This window comes from Sceloporus undulatus, chromosome 3 (assembly GCF_019175285.1).
Source record: "Sceloporus undulatus isolate JIND9_A2432 ecotype Alabama chromosome 3, SceUnd_v1.1, whole genome shotgun sequence".
Classification (NCBI taxonomy): Eukaryota; Metazoa; Chordata; class Lepidosauria; order Squamata; family Phrynosomatidae; genus Sceloporus; species Sceloporus undulatus.
Genome location: NC_056524.1, coordinates 44,861,697 through 44,872,272, shown reverse-complemented (window position 1 = coordinate 44,872,272; position 10,576 = coordinate 44,861,697). Strand labels below are relative to the sequence as shown.

The following is a 10,576-nucleotide window of genomic DNA, read 5'->3' as shown; positions in this document are numbered from 1 at the left end:
GACTTAGAAAGAGGACCACTTCCCATCATGCACCGGGGTGAGGGACTGAGAAAGCGGGCCACCTCCCATCATACTGAGGCGAGGAGCTGAGATAGTGGACCACCTCCCATCATGCACCGGGGCAAGGGCTGCTTTCCGTCGTTAATAAACTGAGTTGAGGGACTTAGAGGACCACCTTCCCATCATGCACCGGGGCTAATAAACTGAGGTGAAGGACTTAGAAAGCTGGCCACTTCCCATCATGCACCGGGGCAGCGGCTGTTTCCCGTCGTGCCCCGCGCGAGTATAGAAGGCGTTTTCCCATGATCCTCCCTTCCTCTTCGCCGCCGGAGTTGCCTGCGAGGGAGCTGCAGCCGCCATCATGAAGTAAGAGCCGAGGCCCGGTTTTAATCCGTCGCCATCCTCCGGTGCGAGGGCCTGGGGGGGCGGGAAAAGGGAGGCCTTCGGCGCCGGGCCCCTCGCTTATCCTTTGCCGCTCTGTATTTTTCGCCTGCAGGGTCGAGCTGTGCAGCTTCAGCGGGTACAAGATCTACCCGGGCCATGGGCGCCGCTACGCCAGGACGGATGGCAAGGTGAGAGTGGAGCAGGGAGGGCCTGAGGCCTTGGGGTCACGGGTTCTTCCTGGTCCCCTGGGAAACAGAATCATAGCGGTAGCAACAATGGCAAGAGCAGTGATAGTAGCAAGGCGGAAGCAAAGGCTTTCTTGGCCGGCATCCATGGGTCTTTCATTGAAACTTTTAGTTGAAATTGACCATAGAGTTGCACTGGAGGACCTAGGCATTCCTAGAGAGAATGTATTAATCCCATCCACAGATTCCAGAGCTGCCCATATGGAAGGATGACTGTAGTCGTAACGACAGCAGTAAGCTTTATTTCTTCCCTGCTCTCAAGGCTTGAGGTTGGGCACAACATGTTAAAGTGCAGAAAGGAAACACAAAACGCAAAGCAGTTAAAACACAACCCAAAACACTACAGAACCCTTTAAATACACACTTGTTGAAATACTTTAAAATACACACAAATTGAAAAGCCATGAAAAAGAAAAGGCTTTTAGGGGCAGCTCAAAGGTTACTTTTAATAGTAAGAACCTCATGCCTTCTGGAAACTGACTCAAAGGCCTTAACAGAGGATGTAAAAGTGCCTTTTGTATGACCACGGACTGGAAGGATGCTTAACAGCTTTGCTTTTCAAAGAGCATGTCTAGTTTCTCTTTGGACGCACCCACATTGTAGAAATGATCTAGTTTGACACCACTTTTGACTGCCATGGCTCAGTGCACGGGTCGAACTATGTAGGTTCAGCGGCTACACCTGGATGGATGACAGGGGCCCAGAACACGGCAGAAGTAATCCAGTTTCAGACCATTTTAACTGCCCAGGCTCAGTGTTAGGGAAACCTGGAAATTGTAGTTTCTCTGACAGAGAAAGCTAAATGTCTCACAAAACTACAATTCCCAGAATTCCCTAGCATTGAGCCAGGGCAGTCAAAGCGGTCTCAAACTGGATTACTATTGCAGTGTTTTGGGCCCTTGGGAACCATTGTTTATTCACTGGTTGCCCATCAGGTTTGGATGGGAGCCATGCTACTGTTTTTCTCACTTCTATAACAGTGTTACTCTCTTAGATTCTATACAATGAAACGTCAGCATCCAGCATTGCATTTTGGGGGATTTAAAACGGAGTAAATCAGCAACACAGATTGATAGCAGTGCCTTCTGAATTCTGGGGCAATCATCAATCTTGCTAACTGTTGGCTGTGTCCTCCTCAGTTCTAAAGAGCATGCTTTTGACTAGAGCGTGCAGTATGACTTTCTGGCCGTTTTTTATCCCACTGTTGGTTGATAGCAAATGATTTCCCTAGGGCCTCTGAGACATTGGTCTCACAGGTTCTTCCTGCTCTTTGATGTTGTTAACTTCCTTCACTTCTCTACTCATGGCAACTATGTGGATGAGACATGCCCAAGACCCCCTGTGCTCCACTGATCTGCTTGGGTCTTGCAGATTGAGGCCCATTGTCTCCTTGATTGAGTCTGTCTGGTGTGCCTCTTTCTACTGCCTTCTACCTTTCCCAGCACTGTTGTCTTTTCCAGTGATTCATGCATTCTCATGATGTAGCCAAAGCATGACGGCCTCAATTTAGTATGACAAAAGTATGACTTCCAGAGAGAGTTCAGGCTTTAGCTGTTCAAGCTGTTTAGCATTTGTATGTTGCCTTGGCTGACCATTATATCATCAGCACTTAAACTCATTTGAGATGTGCTGCTGGATTAATCTTATTTTTATCAGCTTTTTTCCTGGCCTACTCTGCTAGGTCCCTTGTTAAAAATTATGGTCTATGGCCCGGAAGCATTATAACAGGGGATCTAAAAGTGCCTTTTATGCGCAGGCGTACTTGAAGCATAATAGTGTTTTGTTTTGTTTTTAAAAGGGTAGGGCTAGTTTCTTTTTATTAATTGTAATCAGGTTCTACTACATTTGAGGAGGCCATTCTGTGATTCATTTTGTTCTGTGGCCTTTTTCAATGGTCAGTTGTCTCCTGTAGAAGTGATGGGAAAGGAGAACATGGTTTTGATAGTATTTGGAACTTTATAGTAGCAGGAGCTGTTCATTAGTAAAACAGACTAGTTTCTTTATCAGAAGTTTGCGAACTGAAGTCTGCATGATCATCTGTTAAGGATGTTATAGAAACTGATTTCCTGAGTTAACATTTAGTTGGACTAGATGACAGTTGATGTACTTACAATTAATTAATTAGCAAACATAACATGCTAAATTAGTATTGCATGCTTGAATTCCCAAAATTTGTAGTTTTCTTCTGACAGGCGCCTGAGTGAGCATGGCCATTGGTGTGGGATTTGTCATATTCACAACAGTTGGCATCAAAGTTTGGAACCCAGACTTCTTATTGCTCTGTAAGAATGTTACCATTGGGGTGGAACAGGATGCTGCAAAGGGTGGATTGAGCCACCCCAGCACTGCCCAGCCCAGTACTGCGGCCCCAATCTGTCTTGGAGCAGGCCCAAATAGAGGTGAAAAATATCCACTCCTATTTGGGCTGGTAAAAAGCCATCCTGGGCAGCCCAATCGCAACCTCAGGATGACTTCAAGCTGCTCCAGTGGCATGTGGTGTATAAACGCTGTGACCCCAACTTGTGCAGAAGCCAGCTTTACCGTCCAGTCTGTTCCAGCCCATTGTGGATGAATTGTTTTAAGAATGGGTATAAACAGCAAAAAAAATATCAACATTGTGTAATGTATTTCTTTTTTGTCAGTTAGGACTCTGCTAAGTTGATATTTACCCTATAGACTTTTGTTCACAGTTCACCTTTCTGCCACACTACTGTTGAAAAGCTGTAATAAACTTTCTGGTTAATATTGTTGTATGTTGAGAGCTCCACAAGCATGTTATACAGAAACAGTACAAATCTGCTTGCAGACAAAATACTTAAGAATGTCTGTTATTCCAGGTTTTTCAGTTTTTGAATGCAAAATGCGAGTCTGCATTCCTCTCCAAGAGAAACCCCCGTCAGATCAACTGGACTGTTCTATACAGGCGGAAGCACAAGAAAGGACAGTCGGTAAATAAGTTGTGATTTCTTTACTGATACTCTGAAATTGAAAAAATATCATAGGTTACACTGCAATTCAAGCCAAACATACAGATAAATTTCATTAAATTCATTGGGAGTGACCTCTGTGTAAACTCTCAGGACTTCACTATGGGATTCTGTCATAGACAGTTGCAAACTACTGGTTTGCTTTCACTTTTTAAATACTTTTTATATTGTATTAAATCAATGTTCCAGGTACCATGGGTTTGATGTAGCATAATCTGTTCATCTGTAGTATTTTTAATCTTTCATAATCCCTTCTGTATTTAAGCAAAAACTTGTTTCAGCTTTGATCTGGATGGTATTAAAGACTTTATTAGACCACATATAAAAAGAGAGAACCACGAATATGGTTTGGAAACCATTTAAGAAATGTCTGTTGTCTGTATGCCCGTATTTCCATAAACATTTGTAGCTAGGGTTTTTTTTAAAGCACAGAACAAGTGTTTTTCAGCATGATCACATATGTTTTCTACTTAAATAAATCTAAATGAATTCATTGGGGCTTTCTCCCAGTTTAGTGGGTTACACTTGCATCCAAAGAGTCAGAGAAAAATAACAAAATTCTAAAATATACTGTAGTTAGTGTCATGACTTTAGAGTCATGATACAGAGGGAATGTTTTTTCATTTTAACTGAACTGTTTTTAATAGCTTTTTATTTTTGAATTTATTTTGTTTTTTAGCTGAAGTGAATTGTTTGAGTACAGTGGGCCCTTGGTATCTGCTGGGGTTTGGTTCCAGGATCCTGCATGGATAGCAAAATCCATGGATGCTCAAGTCCCATGATATACAGTGGCATAGTAAAATTGTGTTCCTCATATAAAATGACAAAAAATCAAGAATTGTGCTTTGGAATTTTGGGGGTGGGTCAGGAATATTTTCATGCTGCAGATGCTTGGCTTCCTAGATACCGAGGTCAGACTGTTTTACAAAATATTAATTTTATTTTAAAGTCCATTTTTGTGTCGTTTTAATTGTATTCTTTTAAATTGTGATGTGCTTTGAGTCCCATATTTTGGGAAAAAGCAGAATATAGATCAGCAAATCATTCAGAGGATGTCTGACCTCCTATGCATCCATCTGATGAGATTTAAACCTGGCCCATTCCATACATAGCACCCTGCGATTCATTCTCACTTTGACTGAAGTAATACTTAGTTGGTATAGCAATGCCCATTTAGCATCCTAGCAGTTCAATAAGGTTTGTCTCTTGAAAGTTTTCCCAAATTTTATTCATGCAAGACATGTTTTATCTTGCTTTAGTTGTAATGCTGAAAGTAGCGAGGTTTAAAATACCAAATAAAAGAAATAACAAAAATATAAAATTGAGAAACTGAGTAGGATTGGCCCAGTTGGATTTGAAACTGATTTGTACCACCATTTTTCCCTAGTTGGGATAGGTTTGCATTTACTGACTATAGAAAGCTTTGGGGGAGGTTAGATAAAAGAGATGAGGTATTTATTTTGGGTTTTTTCCCCCATAGATTTAAGGTAGGTAGTTGTGTGGATTACTAGATTTAAAACCAGTAGTTTTCAAAGGTGACTCTCCAAATATTTTACAGATACGGTGGGCCCTTGTTATCTTATGGGGTTTGGTGGATAACAAAATCCATGGATGCTCAAGTCCCATTAAATACTATGGCATAGCAAAGTTGTGTCCCTTATATAAAATAGCAAAATCAGTGTTTGCTATTTGGAATTCATACTTTTTTTCTGAATATTTTCAAGTGGTGGATGCTTGAATCTGTGGATAAAAAAATCTGTGGATAAGGAGGGCCAACTGTAGTTGCACTTTTCCATCACACCTATTTCATTAACTTAAAAAGAAGGTGGCAAATACAGTGGGGCCTCCGCATACGCGGACTTTTTATAAGCGGCTTTGAGCGTACGCGCTCAAGCCGCGGGGCGGAAGGGGCAGCGCGTCCCATTCAGTTGAATGGACGCATGCGCCCGTTGCGCTCCGCACTGCTGTGCACGAGCCCCATTGTTTACAATGGGGTTCGAGCATAGGCGGAAATTGCCATACGCGGCGGGATCTGGAACGGATCCCCCGCGTATGGCGAGGTTCCACTGTACATACTTTAAAATATGAGTAGAATCTTTGAGGCTTATGAAAAATGCACTTTTTGCATCCACTTTCTGAAGCAGTATGAAATAAATACCTTCCTTTTTTCCATTTTTCAGGAAGAGGTACAAAAGAAACGTACACGCCGTGCTGTCAAGGGCCATAGGGCAATCACAGGAGCCTCTTTGGCTGAAATAATGGCCAAGAGAAATCAGAAGCCTGAGGTGCGGAAAGCTCAACGGGAGCAGGCCATTAGGTAAGCATTTTCCATGGTTTGCATTTGTTTATAAGAATTGCATGGATTCCTCTTTGTATTGTGATTATTAGCTCAGCATAAACAAGGCATGCTGACTTCTACTGTTGAAACTTTTGGCTAGTCTTGGTAAATTGGGTTATTGTGATCCTCTACTTTCCCCAGCATTGGAATCTTATCCTTGATATTACCTGGAACTACCTGGAAATGGAGGTGGAAGCTTAACTGTGTCACACTGGTTTCACAGCACTTGGAGTGTTACCAACACACAGTTGCCTAAACTACTTAGAGTCCCCAAACTTATTCAAGAATGTTTCCCACAATCCTGTGTTTGTAGGAACTGCGAGAGTTTCAGAAGTTCATTACTTCACAAGTTGTCATTAGGTGTTAAGTTAAATGAGGAATTAGAGTTTATAAAGCTGAGCAGAGGAGGGAAATACAATGTTTCCCATGGCAACTATATTTGTGAACTTTTAAAATGCAAGGTTGCAGCTTCTAAAATTTTGCCTGAAATTATGAACAGATTGTCATGTCAAAAGTAGTATAATCTTGCTATTAAAATATAATTTTTGATTGTAACTTGGATGAGATTCTACAAATAAAAATAATTTAACTGTTGATAATGAGGATGCTTCACACATAGGAGGGAAAGTGATATAGTCACTCTTTAGATTGCTGGTGGACAGTTTTAGTCACTTCCATGTTAGAAAAAAAATCTGATAAAATGGAAATCAGTCAGGTGAAGTTTTGATCTCAGTAGTTTACCAGTTTGTGTGTATTTTCCTCTTATTAGAACATTCAAAATGGAATTGCTTTATCTATGGTCTGGAGTGTTCTGCTCAGTCTACTACTTCAGGCTCTTGTATGAGTAAACTTAACACTGTGAATGTAATTTACAGAGCTGCCAAGGAAGCAAAGAAGGCTAAACAGGCAACTAAGAAGACTGTACCCTCCACAACAAAGGTAATGTTCCCTCAGCGACTGATTTAAGGAATGAGAAGTTGTATGTCCTTTTTCTTTTCCTCCATTTTTTTAAAAATTCAGAATATAGTTGTTGTACTCAAATTTTTCTTTACAAATACTTTAGATCATTTTCTCAAACGAAAAAGCACCCAATGGGCAAATAAGCAAATTGGGAGTTAAATGCAGTTTTCCTGTATGCTTCATAATAATTCCATGTGTAGATATGCATTTTCATTAGGTTGCTAAGTCATGTGCACAGTTCCATTTATTCACTTCCAATTGCTTCTCCAAGATGATGTTTAATATTTACAGGTAATTTCATTTTTATTATTAATAGATCTCAGAAGGTAGAGTAAACTGCTGGAATTATTCACCTAAGGTGATTTTCATCATCCAGCTACTAATATTCTGGGCTTATTTATTACATTTTGCTAATTCTCATGAATTTAGCAATACACGTAGGCTATTAAGAATGCACATGACTGTCTTGATCTGGAATTTCAGAAGGCTTGAGGTTGTTGCTGAGTGCAGTACAACCAAGGTAAGAGCCAGTGTAGTGTAGTGGCTTGAGTGTTGAGCAACTCTGGAGATCACAGTTTGATTCTATACTTGGTCATGAAACCCACTGGGTGCCTTGGGCAAGTCACATGCTCTCGGGGGAAGGCATTGGCAAACCTCTGAACAAATCTGGTCAAGAAAACGCCACAATAGGTTTGCCTTGGGGTCGCCATAAGTTGGAAAGTTGAAGGTACACAACAACAAACAAGGTAGCACATAGTTCTACTGTTGTTCCCTCTCCTAGCCAACCCAATTTAACATTTGAGGAAACACACTCTACAGGAACTACCATAATCCTAAAACATAAAGGTTATAAGGTTTCTTAAGCTATCATTCAGTCTAAGGAGTGCAAGCACACAGTGGCCTCAATCAGACATGGCTCAGTATAATGTATGTCTTTCTTTGCAGAGTTGCAGAGGTGCCACTGTGGTACTACCGCCTCCTTGACCTATTGTAAAACTCCCCCATTGCCGATCTGTACCTGTGGTGAGGGGTTATAGTAGCAACTGGCGATGTCCCCATACGCAAATGCAAAGAGAGTACCTCAGCCACTATGTTATGCTGCAGTTCTGGAAGTTGTAGTGATTGATGTAATCTTTCCACTTGTGCCTATGCAGAATGTCAACTGCTGTGGCTACTGTGTGGCTGGTTAAGTAGCACATCCTCATTTGTATTATCTTTTTTGTTTACAGGCACCTACAAAGGCTGCACCAAAGCAAAAAATTGTGAAGCCTGTGAAAGTTTCTGCTCCTCGTGTTGGTGGGAAACGCTAACTTGTGCTGATTTGGTTACATTAAATCAATTTTTGACTAAACTAACTTGCTGTTAATGAGTCCTGATTGTTTTGCATAGGTTTTTTTCCTTCTATGGAGATCTTGAAATAATGTTCAGTTCGGTTGTCAAATAGTAATAGTAACAGAATAGTCAGCAGAATTTATATGATAAAACTAAGAACAGCTTGTGCAGAGCAGGTCCAAAACACACTTCAGAAATAATCCAGTTTGAGACTTTTTTAACTGCCCTGGCTAAATGCTAGAGAATTCTGGGAGCTGTAGTTTTGTGAAACATTTAGCCTCCTCAGAGCTCTGGTGCCACAATAAACTACAGTTCCCAGGATCCCCTAGCAGTGAGCCAAATAGTTAAAGTGGTATCAAACTGGGTTATTTCTGGACCACAGTTCTTGGTAAAACAGTCTGGGAGAACCTTACTGGAAGACCTTTCAAGATAGTAATATTAAGATCTTGAAACTAAATTGCATTCTATTCCACTATTATACCATCACAGTTATTAGTCTGTTCCAGATGAAATTGTTAACCACCCTTGAGTCAATCCTGAGTCATAGTGACCCTGTAGATGAGACATCACTATCTTCCACTATTCTTTGATCATAATTTTGCTTGCATGAGGAATTAATGCTATCATTCTATAGTTGCTGCAGTCTTTTGTTCTCCTTTTTTGTGAATTGGGATGTACAGTTGTTATTCAGGTGGTGTTTAAAGCAGTGTTCGAAGATTTGGGTACATACATCCCTCTTCTTTATAAGTAGAGACTGACTTAACACCAACTCAATACAGTGTCACAGTGTTTTTCTCTAGGGAAAGTGATTCTGAAATTTCTGTACTGTATTGGAACTATGTAGCTAATAGGACAAAAACAGTGTGGTTTATGGTGCTGATGTATATTATGTGATGTGGATAAAACATTTTGCATTGTAATTGTCACCATTCTAAGTATGCCACTGCTGGTGACTCTAGACTTGAACTCCTGGTAAATCTTACCCCATATGGATTTTAATTATTCCTTGATGTTCTTTGGGGCCAGAGTTACATTACTAAGTGTTATTTTTAACATCAGTTTTTTGTGGGTCTTTTGGGCTATGTGGCCATGTTCTAGCAGAGTTTCTTTCTGATGTTTCGCCGTCATCTGTGGCTGGCATCTTCAGAGAATGCTTTGCCTGGAAAAATTGGCTGTATATTCTCTGAAGATGCCAGCCACAGATGCTGGTGAAACGTCAGAAAGAAACTCAGCTAGAACATGGCCACATAGCCCGAAAGACCCACAAAAAACTATGGATGCCGGCCATGAAAGCCTTCGACTTTACATAACATCAGTTTGATTATACAAAGCTGAAATACTCAAGATTTTTAAAAAGCCTACTATTGAGTAACTTACAGATGAATACATACTCTATTGTACTGTATTGGACTGTCGACCACAAAAAAGTATGTTTGAATTTTCCCCACTTAGTCTCAAAAGGTGCTTACCAGATTCCTGTATGTCTTTAGCTATACAAATGCAGGGGTGGTTGAACTGGGGGGAAAAACATTCCAAAGTCTGCCTGGTAGTGATACCTTTATTTAGGCTTATTTTCAGGGTGTAGTGGTTTGAGCTTAGGACTTGGACTATGGAAATTGGGCTGTGATTCCTCGCTCAGCCTTGGGAACCCACTGGGTGACCGTGGGTGAGTCATACACACTCAGTCCCAGAAAACGGTGTGATAAGGTTGCCATAATTGAGAAAAGACTTTGAAGGCTCACAATGACCATCTCTTTGTATTCACAAGTCATCTTTGCCTGATGAAACTTGGGATTTTTGAAAGCTAGCCGAGTTTTGTGCCTTTTTACTATGTGGAAAATCAACTATGAAACTTCAATGTGTTGGATAATTTTGGTATTGTTTCCATTTTTCTAAAGACATTCTGTAATAGTATGTACACCTTGACACTTCTCTACAGTTACGCTGCAGAAACAATGCAGTTTGACCCACACTAACTCCATCCTGTGGAATCCTGGGATTTGTTATTTGGTGAAGTATTCAGCCTGGTCTGTGAGTCTGGTGCCTCACTAAACTACAAATCCTAGCATTCTGTAGGATAGAGTCATAGCAATAAAGTGTCAAAACTGATTTATTTCTGCAATGTGAATATACCCTCAGAGAAATGGGCAATCAGGATATTGTAGAAATTTATGCTGGTACCACTATTAAGTGAAGTCTTGTATTGAGAAGGCATGTTCAAATCCCACATCAGAGAGCTGGATAACATTGAACAAGATTGGCTTCCTTTTTCGGTCTGTATTTGACTGTACAGGCATACTTCAGTTGACAAAACATGTGATGAAAGTTCC

General features: G+C 40.7%; 1 protein-coding gene across 1 annotated transcript; it reads left to right on the top strand.

The window, feature by feature from the left end:
- The first annotated feature begins 212 nt into the window (after positions 1–212).
- On the top strand, positions 213–8,269 carry RPL24 (ribosomal protein L24). Its single transcript, XM_042460143.1, has 6 exons — positions 213–366; positions 497–572; positions 3,467–3,577; positions 5,797–5,933; positions 6,830–6,893; positions 8,144–8,269. The coding sequence occupies exons 1-6, from the start codon at positions 362–364 to the stop codon at positions 8,222–8,224; spliced, it is 474 nt and encodes a 157-aa protein (XP_042316077.1). The 5' UTR covers positions 213–361; the 3' UTR covers positions 8,225–8,269.
- The last annotated feature ends 2,307 nt before the right edge of the window (positions 8,270–10,576 follow it).